Source organism: Ceratosolen solmsi, unplaced genomic scaffold (assembly GCF_000503995.2).
Source record: "Ceratosolen solmsi marchali unplaced genomic scaffold, CerSol_1.0 scaffold33, whole genome shotgun sequence".
NCBI classification, from domain to species: Eukaryota; Metazoa; Arthropoda; class Insecta; order Hymenoptera; family Agaonidae; genus Ceratosolen; species Ceratosolen solmsi.
In genome coordinates, this window is record NW_011948438.1 from 1,854,915 (window position 1) to 1,880,206 (window position 25,292).

Genomic DNA, 25,292 nt, shown 5'->3' on the forward strand with positions numbered 1-25,292 from the left:
AAGCATACAAGAGCAAGTAAATAGGAATTAAATTTAAAAACTTGTAAATGTGATTTTATCAAATTGTTGTCCTCTGGCGTATATAATTATCTCATTGTGGATTCGATAAAGATTTATTACATATATAAAACTTAATAGTGTTAGCGTTTAATATTCAAATTAATTTTAACAAATTTATGCTTTGGATATATTAAGTAAACGGTTAAGTATATCGTTAATATTGCTAAAACAGTTGATATTAAGCCAGTCAATTTGGTAAAGATTCATTAATACAAGTGTAACAAATATTTTGCATATATATATATATATATATATATATATATATATATATATATATATTATTATTATTATTAAGAATGAAAAATAATATTCGTTTTTTCAGTTGTCAACTGTCTAAAGCAGCATATAATAAAAGAGCTTAAATACTCTTCGGAGCTACTGATAGTGAAGTATTACTTATTTAATATTTAGTTTATTTGAGCAGATTATTTAAAAGTATACGACACTTCTTCTTGACATAATTATTTTACACCACATATGTGTAATTATTTGTTATAGTAATTTATTGAACAATTATGATTAATTGTTATGTGTTGTTGTATCAAACTGTATCGAAACGAGTGAGAGAACGTATTGTAAAGAAATTAATTGTCAAATTTCAAATGCTGCCTTATCGATGAATAACTTATTCTTCAACGGAATATCTATTATGCCGATGATTAGTCAAGTAATTTGTAACTCTCATTTAATTGGGCTATTTATTTTCTATCAAATCATTAAGCTCGGATGAATTATTAAATTCATACTATATAGAGAATATAAAAATATACCGAATATTATGATATAAATCATATTTTTTGAGTTTACATAAAAGGTAATCGAGTCGATAATTTCGAAGTATCCAATGATCATTGTATTAGAAACGATATTAGTTGAAATTTATATTGTAAAAATAAAAATTTAATATAATAATAAATTCGAGTTTCATTGAGTAAATTTGCATTAAACTTGGAGTAATTAAATATTTAAATTGACAAAAGCCAAAGCATTTGTCAGGAACGTTGGTAGATGCGTTACAAAGAAGTTTATTTTGAAAGAAATTTTGCATCCTTTAAACAATATAATTTTCAAAAATTTTAAGAGGACAATAGCCATCACATACGAATAGAATTACATAAAACGTGGCGCTCGTAATGTGACTAGTGAAAGGGAAAGAAAAATCGTAATAGCCCTATACAGTTACAATGTTCAAAGTACAATTTCTCCAAAAGTTGTTGGAAAATTAGTAGAAAAAATTTAAGAAGAGTATAAGCCAAGTCATATCGATTCGTAATTATTCTTATTTCTATAATAACTTTTGCTCGCTTGCACAGGACACTATAATAAATTTCTTTTGAAATAATTTGTATTTCATATGGGTGACGACGGTGATGAATTTGCATTGAAATTTTCATCAATTCAGCTCGATCTGTTTTAATGTTAAATTAAGAGCTTAGACAGTTGGTTATTATAATTTATTATTACAATATAATAGTCTCGGGCCCTCGTCATAATCCCAGGACGCCGAAAAATGCCCGCTAATATTTATTAATAATAACAATATTGTTATTTGAAATGGACGCGCGCTTGTTTATTTTATCGATGTATGGTCTTTCGAGCACCAATACCGACACACGAAATAGAATGGAAATTAAGAGGGAAAAAAGTTGTTGAAAGCAATGCGAGAGCTGCTCTTGCTTGCGCATAATATAGGCATTTACATTTACAGGTGGCAAGAGAGACTCGATACTTGCGACAAAGACATCGTTTCAATGCAAATTCGTAAATCGTTCGTTCAAAATGTCTCTTTGCGGAAGTTGAAGCCGAATTGGTCGCACTTGTAGCGTAGAATGCGGGCAAGTTGTGGCGGGCCGCAGTAAAAGACTGTAATCTTTCCCTTTTTGCGATCCTGTAGCTGCTTAAATACTTTATCCCAATTGGGTCTGCCAGCATTTGTTCTCGTCTTTAGGCCAGTAATAAGATCCCGTTTCTCCTGCAAATTATACACAAAGTCTTTTATACAAACCGAACATATTATTTCTTGCATAATTATATATATATATATATATATATATATATATATATATGTATATATATATGCGTGTACGTGCGAGCTCTCCCGTTCAATGGTAGGGATTGCTCGAACATCTTTTGTATTATTGCCAATGGACTGGAAAATTGCCTCGCAAACAATTGCTTTTCGATTACCATTAATTGACAATTATAACATAAGTTACAACTATATCATTGTATACCTATCGTGTAAATGCCGAGAGAAAATTATGGACGATAGTGCTTACGTAATACTGCATAATTCAAGTGTTTATAGTTTATATCACTTTACTTAATAATCACTTTACTTTAACGACGTTATGTAATTGACTGCAAAATTGGTGTATTCTCCTCGGTCTCTCGCGCTACAATTTTATCACTTAGCATTATGGGTCAATATCTATTAATTTAGCGAGCTAATTAAATATATATATAAAAAAAAAAAAAAAAAAAAATTAAAGAAATTTTTCTGTTCTGAATTGAGTTCAAATTCCTCGATAATAAAGTCGTTTTGGCGAATTTCAAGACAAATTTATTGCAGAACGCACGTCGTTAATAGTGAAGCCTGATGTATCGTATTGATGGAGAAGAGAAAAATTAATACTAAATTGGCTAATTCGCTCGCTATTAGATCTTAAACGGTAAATTAAAACAAGTAAAAGTACGTAGCGTTGGCACACATCTACACTATATTCATCATACAATAGACTAAATATATATATATATATATGTTTCAACGAGCTGAAACGTAGTTTTGTCATTACCGGCCCTAAACCCTAGACAAAGCTACGGTTTATATTAATCGAGAGTAATGTTTCAAGTTCTTCGCGTACGCGCGAATGATGAGAAAGGTGATTAAAAAAAAAAAAAAAAAAAAAAAAAATGCTTGCAGGCAAAATACTTGGCTTGCTCCGCTTAACGGACGTACTATGCCAAATGACTCACCCTCTCGTGGAGCAAATCCAGGGCGAGTTGCAGTCCCACAGCCTTCATGTCGCTCTTTTGTAGGGCGCTGGTTATATACATGTGCATCTCGAGAAAACGCTCCATTGTCACGCCGAGCTCAGCCTGCTCAATCTCAAGCTGCGAGAGTAAGTTGACGAACCACTCGAACGAGCGCTGATCTCTGTTGATCCAGAAAAAGTCCACCTTTTTACAAAAATAAAATCCATAAGCTCTACATTGTCGCGCCGTTGGCTTGACGCCACCTAAGCTCCCGCATCGACCTTATCGTAGTGATAATCTCGTTGGGATGCTGTGTTAATGGGCACGCGCGGATTAATTAAACGACCGTTTTTTATTCGGAAGAAGCGGCGCGTTGGCATTATTAGCAAACGTGATGTCGCGATGATCTTGAGATTCCGAGTGCTGGCGATCGGCGATTAGGCAAATCGAATAATGCCCAAGAGCCCTAGAGCGAGTGCGTTTCAAGCTAATCAATGCTAATGGCGTATTGGTAGTGGTGGGCGGTATGTCAGTCGTGTGAGAAGCGACGGTCGCGAGCCTCACCATCGACCATTATTGTCAAGCGTATGAAATGCCGAATGTCAATACGGAGTGGTCTGATCTTATCCGCATTGCCAATTCCCAAATCACCTTTCTGAGCTTCATGACCGTGGCGGGTATCTCGCTGGACCAAGCGAAGGAGCACTTGGGACAGGTATGCCGAGCCTTCCAGTAGCGATGCATTATCGACTGGAGCAACGAGGCGAACGGCGTGACCCCGATGCCCGTTGCTATGAGGACCGCGTGCTGGGCCTGGAATATGTGACTGGACGGGGCCCCGTACGGCCCATCCAGGTAAATCTGTGGCAATGAAAGAAATTCGGGGGCGACATTGTTGCACTTTGCTTTTATTAACGTTGTAATAGTAGTTTTGCGACAAACGACTATGGCTGTTGTCGTATTATCACAAGAATAATAATAACGAGGGTAAATGTATACTTTTGTATGTAGTGGTAAGTGACATTGATCATGATTATCGAATGAAACGAATATGTGCGCGATAATTTGTTGGCTGCATGCGCACACGCAACTATTGTTCGGCTCGATTTAAAATAGGAAAAGAAACATTATTGATTGGATGTATGCTTAAATATAATAAATACGAGGGTCTTATTCATTAGAAACGACAATTTCTTCATTCAATTAATATAACGCCGTTTAGTTCTTAATCAGTATGTGTGCACACGTACCTCAAGAGGCTTGCCAACGGGATAATTTATCCCGTTCGTATGGACAGAGATTTCACACTTTACGCCACTGAAACAGCTTATTTCTCTCTTTTCTCCATACAATTTGCCAACTTTGCCTTCTTCCGCGGCTGCTGGCAAACAACCTGCCATCGATTTTTCATCATCTTCGTTCATAGCTACGATTTACCATTATTAACTTTACGTTCCGCAAGATTAGCGATTCACATTTAAGCAATTTTAATTAAAATAATCTCTCTGGTTGTTAATTTAAGGTAGCGGTCAAAAATGAAATACGTACACTAAGAATTTACTTTTAAGTAACTCACTTGATTTTGTTGCTGACGAAGGAATTTCATACTCGCAATTCTCCAAACTCGGAGTTTTAAATGCTATGATGGTTGGTTTGGTGCGCATATAACGAAAGCTTTGTGCCAATGATTTATTTTGTGGACTAAGATAAGCCAAGCCGAGTGATTTTAATCTTGCACGGCGCATCGAACATTCGTCGAAACTTTTCTCAGACTCGGACCTCATGTAATCACGAAGTCTGTTGAAAAAAATGTAAAACGAACGTTTAATTAATATATGATTAAACCAACTGTGAATTTATCGTAAATCGCTTTCAAGCGATCAATATTCGATTCTGATTGTATCGAGTATTTATTATATAATTATTATTAATATTAGAAATTGATGATAATACAATGTATTTATTTCGTGTCAGTTGTTAATTAGATTAGCGATTAGAGCTAATCGTGCTTGCGATTTTTCAGAATTAATTCAATATGCAAGCAAGGCTATCGTTATGTCAGAAATCATTAAATTACGTGGACACACTGTCGACGAGTGGCAATTAACTTATTTATTTTCAACAGTGAATGCCGAATGCCCATAAACGATATAATTCATAATGATAAAGCACATATTAGAGAAACCATTTGCCTCACACCATGCTGACTGACACTCCTGCGTTACTTATTGAGATTTTCAATTAAATTCCTCTTAATAATCCAATTAAAGTAAATAAGAAGCTTTAATATGACAATATTTAAACAAGTATTTTATAATGTTTGTCACTCGGATTGTTAATAAAATATTTAGAGGCAAGTTATTAACGACCGAGATATGCTTGTTAGTTCAATTTTGATCGTTTGGATAAGTTAGTAAAGTTTGCTAAGATTGTGTTAATATCGGACGTATGTTTGTCATATAAAATTATGTAGCCCGATGAAAGCGCGCCTTAACAGTTCGAATTTGTTGACTTACACAATCATTCTTTGTCTCTTTTTCGTTTTAGTTTGCATATCGGGCATCGAGAATGACTTCTCAAGGGGCATTTTGCTAGTTAAAACAAGCTGGTGCAGCTTTTTTTCACGCATAGGACCGGCTCGAGCGTTGTTCGCTAAAACGGACACAAATCAATTTGTTCACTTGTAATTCAGCGATAAACATCATAATCATGCGATAAACAATAATCGTTTACATTCGGTAGCCATGGAAAATGTGGATGGAGAACTTATCGTGGGATTTGATGACGATGTCTTTTCATGATCCGGTAGAAAAACTGGATTTATTAGGCCCCTTGGATCATCGAGCGAATCCGTGGAAAATTTCTTCTCCAGTAGGTTTGGAATAGTTTTTACGACTTTGCACCTAGATTTATGCGGAGTTAAAAGTCGTTGATATTACAAAGGTATATTATGAAGAAACAGCGCGCTTTGCAAAACGATGAAACGTAAGGATAACATTTATTCTTACGGTGTTTTTCTGGTATTTTCGACGGGTAAAACATCGCCTCGATGAAGCTTCTGCTGTTCCTTTTCAAAATAATAATATAGACTATTGGTCCACTCACCGACAGCACGAATATGCAACCACATGTACTCTGTCGAACAAAGAGGAATAATTAATTTCATTAACTTATTGCTTAATAGTTTATTCAATGCTCGAACATTGATAGCTACGCCTACTCGCGCATCTCTTAATGCCTCTTAAGCTTTTCTAAATATTGCAAATTAAAATGTTAGTTTTACTATTGACACGTAGGCATTCGATATTAAATGTCGGTAGAAGTGTGGCCAGGTTTTAGAAAAAGTCAAATGACTTGTGGCCGGCACGTTAATTGCACAATTATCGGCACGATAATTCAACAAAATACGCCAAATATCGCTAGCTAATGCAACAATAAGATAAAACTTTTGTATTATCCGTGCATTATTGATTTATTTATTTATGTTTATTTTATTGTTGTTGTTGTTGTTGTTGTTGTTGTTGTTGTTGTTGTTGTAATTTCAATGTCTTGACGAGCGGAGAGTCCAACTGGATAATCATCGAACGAAAATGAGATTGACAAAAAGAAACGGTACGTACCTTCCTGCTCGGGCGCACTACTAATGGTGAATGGATGCCACTCGTACTTGGCGATGACGGGGACGTTAACGAAGACGTAGTCACCTGGTCGGAAGTCAAAGTTCGGCGGCCTTTTGATGACCAAGTGCGTGACCTTGGACGGCAGCAGCAGACCCGAGCTTATGTAAGTTTTGCCACGCTGGGCTTCCACCCAAGCCAGTCGACGGATGCGCTCGACCGCGTATATTAGGCCCGGAACGACGAACCATTTCCAGAAATTCGGAGCGTGGAATATCGTGAGTATCCAAAAGGGCACGTAGAGCAAATGCGACCAATAAAAGACCTACGCAAGATATTGTGAGAGGTGGTGTGGGGAGGGGTGGGGCGGGGTGGGACGGGGTGGGGTGACATTTTACAAACAATTCTTATCGGACATGGACGCGTTGTAAGATTATTTTGCGTAATACCGTAGGTCCGGTAATCCGTTAGTAGCGTAGGTGGGGTGGGCTTTGCGCCAAAGAGAGAGGATTCGAATTGCAGGTGCTTGTCGATTAAATAGCCCCGTAGTTCATTAAAGGACGATGATCTTTTATTCTCGTAGCCTTCCGCGTAGAAAAAAAGCCATCGCCATCGTCATCGTCATCGTTTCGGTAAGCGGAAGCTGCAACGTTCCCACGTCATAATATCTCCGAGTGAGCACGCGTGCGCGTGTAAGAAAGCGTGCGATTATTGCATGGTGAAAGTGAAAGAGACCGGGGAGCCACGGTGGTGAGGGAAGCATCGGCCGCGAAATAGGATTGTGCGAGGATCGTGGTTGTATCGTACCTCGAAGCAGCCTCCCCTGCGCACGAAGGGCATCGAGCAGACGCTCATGACGGCGAGGATGACGATCAAGGCGACACCCGTGGGATTGGCACCGCCGGCGACGAGGCCAAAGAGCCGGGGTCGACTTGTCAGCAGCCACTCGGACATCGTGTAATTGGCGCTGTTCAGGTGCTCGTCCTTGATGACGATCGTCCCTACGTAAATTCCAGCCGCGAGCAATTAACTGACGCTGACTTTATTGACGTTCGCAGGCTAACGGCGGCTTCGCGTTCGATCGTGGCTCGCCCTTGATTGGCAATGATTTAGCTGTCACAGCGGTACCTGCGAGTGCGATCCCTAAACACTAGCGAGAGGATGTCCGCGAGGCCGAGGAGGAGTCGACGAGCAATAGCGTAAGCTCGAGCGAGACATTGGCGCTTATAAAAAACATAGACTTTAACGCACCGTGTAAGATCAATAAAAAATCGGCGGATAAATTGACGAGGCTCGGTACCATTATTTCTTTTTATTTATTACATTTCAATAAACGAATACGGAAACTGCTATTCGCTTCTTGTATTTCTAGCATCGTAAAGATAAATTAAAATTAGGCCAATTAAGCTGCACGAGACTGTCTCGTAAATGTCTGTATAAATGATCCGACCAAAGGCTTAAATACATTCGTTTAGCGATAAGATAGTCCGGTACCACTATATCCGTCTCTCTCTCTCTCTCTCTCTCTCTCTCTCTCTCTCTCTCTCTCTCTCTCTCTCTCTCTCACTCTCATTCTCACTCTCACTCTCACTCTCACTCTCAACTGTGTACATACGCATATATGTCTAATATGTATTATGTGTACCAAGTATGACAAAAAAAAAAAATCTCGCTCTTTTCTCGACTTATCGTAGTAACGCGTTTCATAATTTTTTTTTTATCGCGATAATATCAATCAATGTCAATAAAGTCTTATTACGAAAGTACAAATCATTTGCGTGCTATTAATTACAAGTAACGACCAGATTTGTAGGGCAATTTATGGAATTGCACTGTGACAGTTGACATGTCCACGCTTATTAAAGAATTTATTGTTATAAATAATTGTAATTGATACTCTAATTGCCATATTTATCTAATTGAGTTTTTGTTTTGTTGTTATAATTAATGAGAAAAATAGTAGCGGTACAGTGATCTTTGTTAATTTGAAACATTTAACAACACTCGTTTACAATTTAGCTTAAAGTTGTATGGCTAAATCTTAGATTTCCAATCCTTAGATTTTTTTTTCCCCTTATTTCTTAAAGAATTCCTTAGATTTCAAAGGCGCTATAATAATACCAAACGCTGGTTTTACTTGTAAATAATAGACAATAATATTAATTAATAAAACCGTAGTCAAAAAGTGATATTCTTGTCTATGTCTTTAATTGATAATTTGCCATTAATTCAGAAATTGTTTTGCTTTCATTTATAATTAAGAAAAAGGAAAGAAAAAAAAAACCACGAAAGAACATAGAAACACAAAAAAAAAAAAAAAAAAAAAAAAAAGAGAGAGAGAAAAATAATTAAACTTTAAATTACACGACTATATATTAACAATTGTATAATGTATGTCAGTTAATACTGTAATTAGTTTAAGCGTGTATGGAGAAAATGCTTTATTTAATCTAATCTTATTGCACGGCCACTAATAGGTCGTTTTTAGTTGACATTGATACACTCGCGTGAGTTGATAAAATAAATATACATTTGTAGAAAATCATGGACTTTATGTAATCGTTCGATCTGCATACAACTCTGTCGTATTAATAGGATGTAATAATTAACAAGAAAGCAAATTAATTATCCGTATATCCGTGAGCGATGGTCGATCGATAATTGATCTAAGGCCTGGAAGTTGCCATATTCCCTACGAGCGATCATTAAAATGACGTTCTTTCATTTACGTAAGCAAACATACCGAAGTTGAGTAGATGCATGAGGGTGTGAATAAGACTGAGTATGCCAACGAGGGCCCCCGTCATTTTATGGAGATATATGTGATTATCCAATGGTAGAACGAAACTGAATCCATGAGTTCTAAGAAATGTGATGCACTGTCGAAGCATCAGCACGAGGATGAACATACAATCAAAGTTGAGGCATTGTCCTAAAAGCAATCGAAGAATAATAATAAATTGATGTGTTAAGTGAAGTGGAAGGGCAAATAATGGCTATCGAAGTACCGCAATTTATATATCTCTCGTTTAGATAAAGTTAAGTTTTTACGTTCATATTGATTGATATATTTATTGGATAGATGGAGGAACACTGTTGTCGAAAGTGTTTTGAAATTCTTCCTTTAGGCACTGCAGGAGCATTGAATTTTTAGGAAATAAAATGCCTTGCTATTCGCCCAAACGATGTCTTGATACCTTATCTTTCTCACACGCACACACGCAAAAGCAGTGTTTGAATCAATCGATTAATAATCGAGGCTCATCTATAAAAGTCAGGCTGAGATCAAAGGGTTTAAAATTTTTAAAATTTTTATTTGTCACAGCGACAGTTGTATTATGTCATTTGCCTCGTTTCTCATCATTATTATTCTAAAATAAGCCCTAACATAAGTTAAATTATTAGATCATAATCTTACCACAAGCTCGTGCCAAAATCACATATCCATTCGCATGTCTGTATTGATAGACTCTCGATACGAAAAGTGCAAGATTGATTATTATGAATGTCGATATAAATGCAATTTTTACATAATTATTTTTTAAATATGGTTTCGTTAATTGATATGGTCGTAATTGTTTAGGAAGGAACGTTTTTGGTTCTTCTGGTTTTGGAGGCACCAACCATCTGTCTATGCTAAAAAATTCAAAACAAAAATAAAATGATAAGATGCGTGTCGTGTATTTTATTTATAATTATAATATTTAAAGCGTCAAATGGATAGAGCAATTGATATTAATGGAAGTTTTTTTATGCCCCAATTGGACATTTAAATGATGATTAAATGATTTATTGCACTAAATTATATCGAAATTAAAATAAAAAGCCATTCTTAATGAACTATTCAGTATGCCGCATTCGATAAATCTTGATTATTTTAACTAAATCATGAATTTTATTTAATATATACGCGCTGCTACAATGTCTAATATTTTACTCATTTATTGAAATATTTCAAATCCTGCAAATTCAATTACTTCAACAATCATAGTAACAATCACAAGTCTCCGAGCTCATTCGTTCAATAATTCTGTAATTCGACATATCTCTTGCAGTTTTAATGTCGTTTTTGTTGAATTTATTAGCGAAGCGAAGGTTAACGTTAACTCGATGAACGTTACTTTAAAATGAGTTGGGAAGCAGAATCTTATTAATCATTCATTTACTTTATTTAACTATTAAAAAAAATATAGATATTTTAATGTTTTAGATTGTCAGATAATCTGGGAAAGAAGCTGTTAGCGCGATTAATGTAAACTCATTTATCCTACTAAGCGCTGAACGAATATTTTATAGAATATCGATCATCTTATTGTAATTGCCTATAAGATGTATTAATAATAATAACAATAATAGCAATAACAATAATAGCAATAACAATAACAATAATAACAATAATAACAATAATAATAATAATAATAATAATAATAATAATAATAATAATAATAACGACAACAACAATAATAATAAATGACGGCGAGTATTAAAGAACTTGATAAAAAATCTTTATAAAAGTAATTTTAAAGGACAAATTCGAAAAGGGCCGGCGAGCGAGTACTGCCGATTGCCAACAATATTATAAAATAATTAAGTATCGGCGTCCGGGAATGGATACGCGCGGAGCTCGCGCGAACGTAAGGGAAAAAAAGCCGCTGAACTGGATTACAAAGAGAGAAGGAAGAAAAAGTGCGAGGTATGGCCGACCGTTCGAACTAACGACTGTTCGCGGCATATAATGGTCGTCGTGGTCTAATTGACTTGCCTAATGGTGAGATTTTCCAGTAGGCCGTCGTGCTTCTCCAGTTGCCTTTTGAGAGCCTCGAAGGTGATCGCGCCCCGGTTGCCCTGGTCGGCGTCTTCGAACAGGGCTGTCGTCAGCTCCTCGATTTGCTCGTCGCTGCACCGCATGCCGTTCTCTTCCATGCAGGCGCGCAACACGTGCTCGAGCTCTCGCAGCTGAATCAGGCCGTCGCCTAGAGGATGACAAAGTCCCCACGGCACAAAAGGTCGAGCCGTTAATGTGAACACTTGGAACTTGTGCTCGGGCCGACATTAACCGAAATGGCCCTTCTCTCCCTCTCTCGCTCTCTCTCTCTCTCTCTCTCACTCTCACTCTCTCTCTCTCTCACTCTCTCTCTCTCTCTCACTCTCACTCTCACTCTCTCTCTCACTCTCATTCTCTCTCTCTCTCTCTCTCTCTCTCACTCTCTCAACGCCGACTCGGAACTTCGAGTGGGTATCATCTAAATACACGATACTGCTTTTAGCTTATTTGCAACGTTTATTTAGCAACGCTTGCGACATTAAATTTCTCGCTTTGACGAAACTGGCTTGGGAAGCAGTCTTTCATACGCGTTAGAATAATGAAATAATATTTTTCTTTCGCGCAAAGAAATTCCAATGCAGATTTATCGATGGCCAATCGTTCTTTTCATATGTCTTGTAAAAGTATAATAACTGCATTTTATATATTTTTAGCGAACGCGCAAGAGAGGGATTTTTATTTATTTATTTATTTTTTTTTTTTTTTTTCAAAGTAAGGATGAAATTATTCAAGATTTTCGTGGATTTCTGCTCCGACCTAGGCTACATTGCGCTTAATCCGGCATAAGTTTAAATATATCGGTGATCCAAAGGCACGATACTTCTCAAACTACGATATCATCGTGGATTATCATTAATTAGGATTTAAAAAAAAAAAAAAAAAGAAGGAAAAAAAAAAGGAAAAAAAAACTTTTTCAACATCTACATTCGTATCAGCATACAAATTATTAGTTTTGGCTCGATCGATTGATCTTCGTTAGATGGAAAGGTAAATTTCAAACTCATATTATGTTAAATAAAACTATTGTCAATTGCAGCTACATAATGCTAAAAAATTTTATATTTGACGGTAGTCAAAATTAATTTGTAATATAATGTACGACTAACTACACAGATTAATAATGCAATTATATGTTTTTATAAAAATTAATTTACGTTATTATCGCGCTTCATTCGTGTGATACAAACACTACGTTCTAAATGAAAATATCTCCGGATAAAATGCATAAACTTTGTATGCAAGGCTGATTTTTTAAACATATTAATAATTAATATTTAGAGATTAGATTAAATATGATCAATGAAAAATAGTGTTTTGAGCTTATTTTATTTAACGTTTAAGCTTTTATTGGGTCATAAGTTGAACTAACGAACTGCATTAATCTTTAGTATTTATTTATTATATTATATTTTATTAATTTTTTCATTTATTAATTTTCTGCAAAAATACTACTGTTTAGAATAATATCGAAAATAACGGAAATTTCTATATTATAAATTAATAAATAATCAGAAGAGATACGATATGGATACCGTTCGATTCGGAAAAAAGACGATTACTACGGAAATATAGAAACTGCGTGTGCCTATAGCATTTTATTAAGAGAAATCAACATAACTAACCGTCTTTTTGTAAAAAGAAACATAATTATAGCATTTTGAATGTGCACTAAGATCGTTTGATGGAGGTTTCACGCACGAATCAAATTTTTTTAGTCTTAAGCATCTTACATAATCACCGGTCTATCGATTGCATAATATATTTTGCAGTTGAATGAATTTTATAAATAGTTAACGATTTTAGCTTCTCATCCGACCAAAATGCTTTTGGAAATTTATTAAAGCTCATAAAATTTCTATTAAAAAACTAAACTGACCATCAATATCGTAGACCTTGAAGAGGAATCTAATTTTGTCATCGGGTGACTTTCCGGCAAACTGGTGCATCGCATCGAGGAATTCCTGTAACGATATTGTCCCGGAATTGTCCTTGTCGAAAATTTGAAAGACCCTTTCGGTAAAGAACGGCTAGAAAAATTTATTTTTTATTTAACGTATACGTGATGATAGAGCGAAATGACTATCCAATGCGTAGGCATAAAGACGATAAAAATTATTTATTTATAACAAGTATTTAGTGGATATATATATATATATAATGTAATCATCTACTTGTATTAATGAAGTCATAATGTTTAAATAGTCACGAATATTTTACGCACATTATTACACTAATTTTTCCAAATAAACCTTCTCTGTCGTTATTGTGAAATTTAAAAAAAATATATTAGAATGGAGATTAATGGAGAGTAATGTTGTATTTAATATTAAACAATTATCATCAGCTTTAAAATGAAAAAATCTTTTGGTACTTTCAGATGCGACAAGTTCAGAATTTAAATACTTTAAAACCATTTCTTTAAATTTCGGTAGAAAAAACAAATTAATAATATTACTATTACTAATACAAAAAAAAAAAAAAAATACTACAATACCAATAAAAACTAAATAACAAATAATAGTAAATAAATACTTTTATAAAATTGCTTTTTAACTATTTAATTTTGTTAGATTTTATTTCTTTTTCTTCTAATCTCTTGTTATGAAAATTTGACAGTACTTATAAAATTATTCACTAACAATTATAATATAATAAAAAAATATATTTACATTTTTTGATGTAACAATTTTTTTGAACTCCTCTCGTCTTATCTCTTTTTCGTTTCCAACGGTTTGCTTAAATATTTTTTCCAACCATTCTAAATTGCGTTCGTCAAAGCCAATTCTCGCCCTAAAATGCAAATCTCACTCAACTTAACATATTTAATATTCTAAATATCTAATCTTAATAAATGACGGTTGAGATGTACCTTGGATTAGTGATTGAAGAAATAAATTCCATTATTTGCTCAGGTGTTGCATATCCTGTACATTCTATATCGATGAGCTTAAGTAATTTTTCAATAATCTGTAATCATATAGTCATATGTAATATATATATATATATATATATATATATATATTCATACAAAGAGCTATTTGTAATGTTGTTTATTGAATATTGCAAGTAAATTCTTTTAAAAGTATTTTGAGAGCTTAATATAATGTAAATATATAACTCTACAGATTTCTCACTTTACGTACGATTATAAGCCGAAGAATAATTAATTATTACACTGTTTTGGCTTAAAGTAAGGAAAGTAAAATTAATGTTTTTTTTTTGTTTTTTTTTGTTTTGTTTCTTTTTTTGTTTATCTTTTTTTTGTTTCTTTTTTTGTTTCTTTTTTTTTTTATAATAAAATGCAATTGTAGTGCAAACGAGGTAGCGATAATTATTAAAGTAACAATTTTTTCGACTAATAGTTATAATCGTTGTTAATTCATTCTTAAGAATGGCTTGCTTATTGAGAATTATCGAGAAGATTGACATAACTTTTATTGCGTTAAAGTGCTGCCTTTTGTACTTAATTATGACAGAAATCTTTGACATTTTTTTTAATTTTTATTATTTTTTTTTGTTTTTTTTTTTTTTTTTTGTTTTATTTTATTAAAAATTACTCTCCTATTGTAAATTGTATGTGTAAAGGCATAATTATATGCCGAAGATCAAAGTTAAGCCATAGATTTTATTTCTTCGGATAAAATATCAAATAAACCTTAGTATTTACACCTCGTTATCCCTACAAGGATTGATATTTACTGGAGGCGAGGGCAAGAAAAGTAGAGAAAAAAAAAGGAAACGTTTAAACGTTATTGTGGGCTTACTCCTTTGGCGTGGAATATCTGTCGGAATGTGGTGAAATTGACCGACTCCTCACCGCAAAGTACGTAAGCCACGCTCTCGATTTGGTCGACAAAGTCATTCTGCTTCTCAGTACTGAAAGTGATCAAAGCCAAAAGGCACATAAATCTGTAGTCGCCGTTGCTCTCGGGCTTATAGCCGGAGCTGCACGTCCGGCGACGAAATCGCTCGAGACGTCAAAGGAAGACGATAATAAAGAACGGAAAAAGACTTACATCAGTCTGCCTTTCAGGAATTCAATCCATTCGTCTTGTTTTAACCATCCTTCCCGATTTTGATCGAACAGTGTGAACAGCTTCTCCAAGAACACCTGGAATTCATTGGCTTATTATGTTTTCAGTTTGGTTGATAATTAATTTACATGCTATTTCACGTACTGTGTGCGCGAGCCGATGAAATTGTCTTTAGAGCGAAATCGATTAGGAGACGAAAAAGCCGTGTACATTTTATTATCGATAAATGTGACTTTTTAAATAGTTATACAGAGACTGGACGAATAAAATTGGACCGAGTTTCTTCCGTTTCTTCTGCTCTTTTTTTTCGCTCTTCTTGTTTTTACTTTTCAAAAAACATTTTAATTTTCAAAGATTTTCATTTCTTTATATTATTCAAATTTAGGTGCGTAGGTGATAATCAAATTCAAACGAGCTTTCACTGGATATTTCCACTCCCTTTGAGTTCAACGAAATATCAATTTGCTAAATTTATTAATAACTAATGATAAAAATTTATATTGAAATTATCATTTGCTTCGTTCTTTTTTATCCTTCTAAAGCAAATTTATCACGACTTTGACACATCTTTCTCGGCTTTTTTTTTAGTTGTTAATTTTACGAGAATTTTTTGCGTTATCATTTCTATGCATACTCGACGACATGAATAATAAAATATTTTACAACTTCACAACATAAATAATGCATAATGAATGTTTATGGTAATTTATAAGTATTGCTGCATGAATCTCGACTTTGGAAGGGTTGCCGAAGTAAAAAACGATATCACACGATACACGGATACTTATAAATCGATGGAGAATTTGCATTGCTTTACACGAATAAAATTTATCTTTGAATTTAATATATAAAAATTTCAATTTCAATTTAAATCTATGTATTTCAACGTGTTTAATGCTTTAACGTTCACGAAAAATTGAGCTCCCACGCGTGTAAATATGTTCGTGTATATTATTTTTGGCAATTAGAGATTAATTAATGAGATTAATTTAAAAGATACGCATTCGAAATAAGCTGAGTATTAATTTGGAACAATGCGTGTTTTATAAACAACGATAGTCCAATTAAAAATAGTATTCGGATTCCCTGCGGCTTTACATTTCGCCATTTTAACAAAAAACGTGACATCTTTTTGAGTAGTTCCCTCTTTAAAATATTCATCGTTATGTGTAAAACTTGATGCTGTGTATAAAACAAGGAAATATAAATTTGTTTATATAGACATGTTTTTATCACGAACTATTTCTACTGTACAAGTTTTGACAACCATGCCACCAAATATGTCTATGCCGAATGTGGCAAACGATTAATTTCAATTGATTATAATATTCAATTAATATATTCCATCGTCGTTGTTATTTATTTGTTATTATTTATTCGTCCTTTACTTTACTTGAATTTTTTACGTTCGTAATAATATTAGTTTTAAATTGCTCTGAGACGTCGATGAGAGAGTATTGATTGATGTTTTTGCGTTGTTGTGTCTTTGCACATCGTCTAATTAATTCAATGTGCAACATAATATGTGATTGTAGTTGCACTTGTTTCGAGTAGACAATTTCTAAAAACATAAAGTTTTTGCTAATAATAAAATGTAGTTTATTGTATTTTATAGGTACAATAAGGCCAATATTCATAATTAGTCGATAGTTAAGTTTGATGTTTTATTAGTTCGAAGATTTCTAAATTTGTGTTCAAGAAAGGTAAATGAAATCTTACATGACGAACATCGGACATACAAAAAGAATGTAGAAGCAAAAATAACCTTAGTTTAATATTATTTTTTACGATATTTCGCAATGTTATTGGAATTTTTTACATTTATCTTAATTAATATTAGTTATGTTATTATCAAACTACGTGAAAATAAATGCAATAATTAAAAGTTAATAATTTATAGGAATTATTTTCTCTTGCATGGAATTGTATAATTTGAAAATATGGATAATAAATCGAATGCGGTAAAATAATTTATAAAATTATGCAAAACAATACTCAATAGTATTTAGAATGCATTAAAAATCGTGTGATCTGGTGGGAGAAAGATAATGTTATTTAATGTAATTCGTAATTCATTTCGATGATTAAAATACGATAAATCGAGTTTTATATATTAGTAGCGAGTAAGGTCAGTTTTGAGACGTTCCATCGAAATTCATCAAATTAGTTTAACAAATTATAACAATGACAAACTTTGGATAACCGATTGTTGCGTGCGCACAGTTGCATCCTAAGCATAATACATTACATCCTGAAAGAAAGTCGACTAGTAGTTATCTAAAGGTGATGGGAAAAGTTCCGTGAAATTGCTCGGGCGAGACTTAGGCCTCGCGCGCGAGTCTCTCCATCTTTATTATTATGAAACCGGGTACGGGAAAAGACGAATCAATACTTAATATTGATTCGCACCCTGCCAATAGCGACAAGTACTACTATAGAAAGTCATGCATCCATAAAAGTGAGCGATTTAATGAACGTATTTCTCGGCCTTTTTCAATGGACTGTAGCTAAAGTAAATAAGAGAAAGAATGAGTGATAATCTACGGTCGCTGTTCGCACTATTAATGTCTACGATGTTGGGATGCATAGTTGTGTAATTTAGATTGGCGTCAGCTTTGCTTATATTTATAGGGAGGTGAACGGTTTCGCTTGCTCGACGAATCTAATAAACATAAACGAAATTTGACAATTATTACCCATATCCTACAACGATTATATATTAATAATTATTAATATTATTTATTTATTTATGTGCCAATGGCATTGCATATAAGTGCCTGCATTCAATTCAATAATATTACAATTTCACTATACTAGTCGAACTCGTAATTGAATTTTTGTTATTTTTTCTTGATATAATTAAGCCATTATTACTAAATTAAAAAAGTTTTACATGTTTCGGCAAGTGCGCGTTTATTTTATTGAAACGAAGTTTTATTCCAACATGTAATTTGTGTCAATATTTAGCATTCGATGCTGTATTGGCAAAGTGAGCATTTAATAAATATTGATGCGTGTAGGCTTATGTGTAGGCTATTGGATTAAAATGTATGCTGCATATAGGTAATTAACAGAAGTGAAAACAGCAATTGCTCCTTCTGTGAACGCAGACTTTATCGTTTTCCTTACGAGATAATTGGACTCTTATGGCCTTATAAATTTCCTGTAAAAGACAGCCGTATTTTTTTGAGAGTGTAAAACTGTACCATACGAACTGGGCAATTCGGATGATTATTTACGAAATATTAATTCAAATGAGATAATGAGTTATCGGTTAAGCTTTGAAAGAGAGAAGAATTTTAATTTTTCAATCTCGCCCGTATAATATTGCCTTCGATGCATATTAAGCACTAGTCCGTAATTACTCCTTCAAATATTTTTATTCCTACATTAAGTAGTAATATTATTATAACATAAACACGTTGAAGGACATTTGGAATTGTGGGTAATAAATCGTCTCGTTTCCAAAGCCAAGACAATACAACTTTAATAATTATTTAACAAAACTTTGCTCGCGTGCTTCATACCACGATAATTCATTAAACCTACGTCTTCTTGTACGTCAATGTTTCATGAGTTTAGCGAAACAATAATAATAATAATAATAATAATAATAATCAGAATAATGGTAAAAATTGTTGCGTTAACTAGGCACTTAATCAGTTGCCGATTTTCAGTCATTATAAGAATGAAGATAACCATAAAAGGCCAATGATTTGCGGTCTTTGAAGACATTAAACAAAACTCGTTGATCTAATTGAAAACTATACTAGAAAGTGCATTCTAGAAATGTTTTAAAGATTGAGAAAAATGGTGACAAAACTGCATTTTATTTGTTCAACGTTACTTTTCAATGAAACAACGAGAATGTAGCTGAATAATGATATTTTGTAAAAATTGCGATAATTGGAGGAAACGTATATATATATGTATATATGAACAAATAAAATGCAGTTTTGTCACCATTTTTCTTATATATTTACGTATTTACACCATTTACGTATATATATATATATATATACGTATATACATATACACACGCGCGCGCGCACATACACATATGTGCGTGTGTGCGTTAGTAAGATTGAATCGCCAGCTTATGTATCAATAATTTCAGGCTGCGAAAGTGAAGAAAAACGAGTTAATATAAAGAAAAACATCAAACACGCTCATAACAGCGGTAAAGGCAATAAAGGGACATAAAGGGGCATAAAGGGCATATCGATTCGATTCATTCATATTGTGCGTTTAATCGTGTAGTCAGAGCTGTAGACGATCTAGGAATACCGTTTATTTATATTGTTCAATGCTATTTCGAATGAAGGATTATGGGAGGATAGAAGACACGCGCGCTGATAAGAATCCCTTAAGACTCGTGACAACCTATTCCGAGCGTATTTGCAATTTCGTAGCTACGGAATAATAAACGACTTGATGAATCTCGTAAAGTTTCGTCACTAAAGTACATGCTAAACGGCCACGTAAGGGTCAACTCAATTAAACAACAAAGCGTAATAAGGGATAAGATGGAGTAAGAAACACAGAGTGGACTTGCCATCTTTCCTAAATAAACGACATTAGTTATTTAGGATAAGAGTTGGCCATCGCGTTGAAATTTGACTTTGAGGAATGTCGACGTGGGGAGCGCACCGAGCGAGCGCTGCATCATTCAACTTCGTAGCCGACGTTGGTGAGGTGGCGTTGGCACTCTGGTCGTTAGCCGTCGTGGCCGCGGTGAATTCGCTCCCTCGGGGATACGGGCGCGTGTCCACGGCTAATTAAAATAGAAACGGCACAAAGAAAAGAGGCTGTCCGGAGAGCACCTCGAAAAGCTTGCACAAGGAGCCCCATCGGAGACGCCAAGGCCTCGGGGCCCGAGGCGATCGAGCGCCTTGATAGAACCGGGCCTTCGGCTAGATCGCTTCGATCGATATTACCGCGCGTTTTCTCTCTCTCTCTCTCTCTCTCTCTCTCTCTCTCTCTCTCTCACGAACGCGCGCGCACTACCTGCGTGCCTCACCCCGCTTTCACACACCAACTTAACTCGGCGAGGGACGACCGCCATGCGAAAGCTCCCCTTTGTCAAGCTTACCGTCAACTCCGCCTCGCAATCTCATCCTCGAGAGGCTTTTTTATGTGAAAGGCTGAGCAAAGCCACGGATTCGTTAGAGCACGCGACAAGCTTACTCTCATACCATCTGACATCGGATATTGTCTTTCATAATGTCGTGTCAATCTCATTGTTGTCAACATCCCTAACCATCTTAGTGAACATCATTCTGGCAACATAACTCATTTGCGAATAATGTTCTAATCGTTTTTACAATTTAAATTTACTCTTTCACTGGGAGATAAAATTCCTCCGTACTTCCACTGTAGCTGATATAAAAGTTTAATTTAGCGCAAACGTGTGCACGAACAGCTCGTCGTTTCTCTAAATCTCACTCACCGCAAAAGTCTGAATTAATAGAAAGAAAAAATAAATAAATAAATAAATAAAAACATACATTTACAAATATTCCATTTTAGGAGATGAGAATAACGAAGGCAAATATAGCAAACAAAGCCGGCTAATAAGAATGTTTTGATCGGCTAATTGGATTCGTAATACAACTGATAATAATAATACAAAAATAGAATAATTTAATTAATAGCCAGCGAAATTTCAATTTATCTTTATCGTTCTTTTTCGTACTTTTATTGGTAGCGCTAAAATATCATATCCTTAATATGATATTTATATAGCATCGTTGTGAAAACATTGTGTTATTTAAGAAAAATATCGCTACTTTCATAGCTATGAAAGTAAATTTAAGAGTATTTTCAATAAATCGGTCGAAACAACAAAAATATGGCCAATATTAAATTATTAGTGGATTTTTTTTCTTCAATTTTTTTAACTCGATGGACCAATCAAATGCTCTATTACATTAAATCTATTCAAGCGGAATGTGGAATTAAAAAAGTTTAAGATATTTAATTTTAGTTTCATTTCATTATTGCTCAGAAGAAGAAACATAATAAGAAAAGGCAGGCTTATTCATAAAGAGCTTATTTGTTTATAAAGAATGTTTTTCACGTAGAATATTATGCGGAAAAATCTTCTAATAAATATTACCAATTTCTTATTACTTCTGAAAATTCATTAACAATTGCGAGTATAAGAATTATTATTTCTCTTGTAGAGCAGTCAATTATGCTGTATTTCAAATACATTTTACTTCTAATCAATGTAAACATTGTACATTTACAATACAATATCGATTTAAACATGACATAAATAATTAAATAAGAATGCGCTAGTGTAATTAACTTTGGATTTAATAGATTTTATAATAGATAGCTTATGCGGCTTATCATAAAGTTCTAATAATCAATAAAATTTCGATATTGAAACTAGGGTGAAAGTATAAATATGCGAAGAATAAATAAAATTGACACCGACATTGATAATTAAAATGGACACCGACAGTTAATCGACGCCCAAGGCCACCACAAGTATATTCCTAATTATTTATATAGATTTGCTTTCCAACCACCTGGCCTCTCCAAAGAGTTTTTTAAACGCAATAAAATGATTTGGCAAATTGCCGAACATCATTTCACGGTTAATTGACATATTTAACTCGTCACGAGGCTGTACCGCCAAGACAAAAGAGTGCATAACAAGGGCAAGCAGAAATCAAAAGATTTCGCGATTTCTCGTTCTGCTTTCGCAAATAATGTGCTCTCGATGCCAGTGGCCGCGTGGGAAGTAACGAAATCACATTTCTTTATGGTAACTATTATCTTCGGTTAAGCGACTATTAGGGCCTTGGGTTAGTAGTTCCAAGGGGCTTCATAGACCAGTAATGACTCGGATGAATTATTATATGATTGCTTAGAGTTACGCGTACGCGTGTCCTTGGATTAAGGGGATATTTCAAAGAGTTGCAGACCTTTCTATTTTGCGTTTCTCCACGCCTCCGTGTCATTCATTTATTACCGACTATTTACACGAATATTTTGAATGGCAGAGAAAGTTGCTTTGATTATTTGGATTTTCAGTATTGGCTATAATAACGATTATTTCTGAATAACAATAAGAGAATGACGGAGCCTCGTGCCACGTTTGTTAATACTTTATAATTAATGCGCAAATTGCTCTCGATATCACACCATAGAACAATCATAATGTTTTAATTGAAACCGAAGTTCTATTTTTTTTTATTATTTTCTAATATATAATAATGCAATTCTGATCTTAATATAAATATTTAAATCTTAATAAAAAAAATAGTGTAACCATTAAGTCTAAAGCTGTTAAAACTGAGTAAAATTATTATTTTATATTTTAAATATATTTTATGATACAGTTAATTTTTGTTAATATACCGACAATTTTATTTACGGACTTTAACTTGACTTTATAATTACTTAATTGTGGCATTATGAAATAAATAACTTGATTCGTGCGTTTTTTTTTTTGTTTTTTTTTTTTTTGTTTTTTTTTTATATATATATATATATATATAAATACATTAATACTATTTCAAAAAATAAAGAAAAAAATAAATAAATAAAAAACAAAAAAAGAATTTGTATAAGAAACGTGATTTTTTTAAAACTCGCGGAGAAAATAGAACAAAAATTGTTACGTTTGATGGTAAGAAATCAAATATTTCAAACGAAATAAAAAAATTCGTAAGTTATTAAATAATTTAATTATTCAATTTAATCATTATGGAATTGTTCTCTGTTCGATCTATTTAATAACGTCTATAAAGAGATATTTATTATTATATATTAAAAAAATTTTTTATAAAATTAGTTGCTCCTTTTTAATTTCTACGAAGAGTTTTTTCTTTTTAATTTTTTCGTATGTATACATCATATTGCACAGTTGAATTTAATAAATTTAATAATATTTAAAAAAATTTTTATGGAAAATTGTGGCGAAAATTGTAATAGAAAAATATACTGATTAGAGCATAATATTAAAATTTGTAATGTTGAATTAGTAAAGATTATATACTATAAGTAAACAATGAAATATTAAGCAATGTATTATTAAACAATACGTCATCCTTTTCTTTTTTTTTTTTTTTTTATTTTGTATTTTTATTAGGATTTTAATAAACCGAGATATTATTTTCATAATAATTTGTCACTGATCGGATTCATTAATAATTTTATACAAAATATGTTCTGCATAAAATCAAAATCCAACTCTTTATATCAACTCTACAAATATCCAATTAATAGAAGAAATAACTTTTTATAATATAATTGCAATTATGGAAAATTAAAAAGTCTTAGGTAAATAAAGTATTTTGCATTAAAGGTTAAGCTCGAGTTAGTTTAATTAATATATTTATATGCTTATAGACGACTGGACTGTAAAGAATTTCATTACTAGTTATTAATTAGGATAATTTATAGATCCATAATAGTATTGTTAGATTTCCTCCTTTCTCAAGAATCCATAATGTTTATCGATGCATTAAGATTGTTAAACGGAAGCACGGATTATTATGCTTTCAATTTGTTAATTTTATCAGATGGGGAAATCAGCCATAAATAGGTCCGGTTAATGAAGCAATGTCACTTTCATTTATTTGGCGATTATCGTTTGCCAAATGTAGCTAGCTAACGTTCATGATACATTTATCCAACGCTCATACTAACGACGCAGAGCGAAAAATGTTATATCGTAATGTATGGTACCGAGATGTCGCATTGGCAGAGATAATTGCTCGTTTATCTACCGATAATAGTGTAATAGTGCTGCGCCGTTGCCAGTTCATTCCCTCTTTCCACCACCGTTTAAATCCCATACACAACGATGAACTAATGCACCCCTTTCCCCGATTCGGGGATCGAAATAACTCTTTGATGTGCATTTGGCGTATAAAGAAACCTTACCTATTAATACGCGTTATTGAGTTCGATCGAACGATCGAGTATTTTATAGATCGATGATCGAGTCGGTAATTTTCATAAACGACACAAAGTCTCAAAGTGTAGTCATAATCGTATTTGGATGCCGTCGCTATTATGTTAAGAAAAAGCGAATCGACGACGAGTCAGCGGTGACCGAGGGCCCATTCAGCAAGGGCTACTTTTTAAAATGTCGCCGGCATTTTGATAATTCACATGGAGCGCTTATGACAACGTTACAATACGTGCAAACGCAGACTGCAAGTACTCGGAATTCTCGATTCGCGAATGCTCCTTCCAGCAACGCTCCTTCCCGAATCGCCAAAGTCCATCTGCGATCGGCAACGTCTGCTGGGCCCTGAGACGAGAGATCCCCGTGACAGGCGGAAAAGGGGCTCGCCGATTAGTCGGCCAAACATACCTCGTTGTGAAAGAGGGTCTTGAAGGTCTCCTTGGAGTATCTTTGGGTGCCGTCGCGTCTCAGCATCTCCGAGCACTCGACGAGCTTTGCCGTCCTGCGTCGCTCGACCAGACACTCGCGCTCCATCGCGCTCATCCTCTGGCAGGACCCGGAGGCGGCTTCGTTCTTCACTGCTCCGGCCATTATCCTACGGGGCTAATTGCCGAACGAACTTTATCCTCATAGTCCGATGCCTAGAGCTGGGATTAGGGCAGTCCTCGGTCTCCTGGGGCTGCTTTATTTGTTTCTCGGCTTTATTTAATGGGTGATGGGGCAGAAATCGGTCGCATCGAGCACCCTGGCCGTCACTTCCGAGGCGCCAGGCTTACTCATGTCCGGCACTCGCGAGGACAGCACCTCCAGTCGGCGAGTATGCTCCCGTTGCTGATGCAGTTGTTGCT

General features: G+C 34.2%; 2 protein-coding genes across 2 annotated transcripts in view; one reads left to right on the plus strand and one right to left on the minus strand.

The window, feature by feature from the left end:
* Positions 1 to 1,687: 1,687 nt before the first annotated feature.
* Nox (NADPH oxidase) lies at positions 1,688 to 25,035 on the minus strand. The gene is made up of 19 exons (XM_011503541.1): positions 24,853 to 25,035; positions 15,495 to 15,589; positions 15,243 to 15,354; positions 14,348 to 14,445; positions 14,148 to 14,268; positions 13,355 to 13,505; positions 11,416 to 11,626; positions 10,072 to 10,289; positions 9,397 to 9,585; positions 7,461 to 7,654; positions 6,657 to 6,978; positions 6,045 to 6,171; positions 5,770 to 5,939; positions 5,553 to 5,688; positions 4,613 to 4,833; positions 4,287 to 4,462; positions 3,688 to 3,897; positions 3,037 to 3,240; positions 1,688 to 2,032 (listed from the first exon to the last, which is right to left on the minus strand). The coding sequence occupies exons 1-19, from the start codon at positions 25,033 to 25,035 to the stop codon at positions 1,835 to 1,837; spliced, it is 3,336 nt and encodes a 1,111-aa protein (XP_011501843.1). The 3' UTR covers positions 1,688 to 1,834.
* A 124-nt stretch (positions 25,036 to 25,159) lies between these two features.
* LOC105365399 (chaoptin) overlaps positions 25,160 to 25,292 on the plus strand; it is a 21,934-nt gene continuing 21,801 nt past the window's right edge. The window contains 1 exon segment of the mRNA XM_011503542.1: positions 25,160 to 25,253. Coding sequence (XP_011501844.1) covers positions 25,160 to 25,253 — 94 coding nt within the window.

Coding starts and splice junctions, on each gene's coding strand:
- Nox (XM_011503541.1), bottom strand. CDS start 25,035: ATGGCCGGAGCAGTGAAGAACGAAGCCGCCTCCGGGTCCTGCCAGAGG. Junction 5,940..6,044: donor GAAAATACCAGAAAAACACC/GTAAGAATAAAT, acceptor GCATAAATCTAG/GTGCAAAGTCGTAAAAACTA. Junction 3,241..3,687: donor CGGTCATGAAGCTCAGAAAG/GTGATTTGGGAA, acceptor TTTTGTAAAAAG/GTGGACTTTTTCTGGATCAA.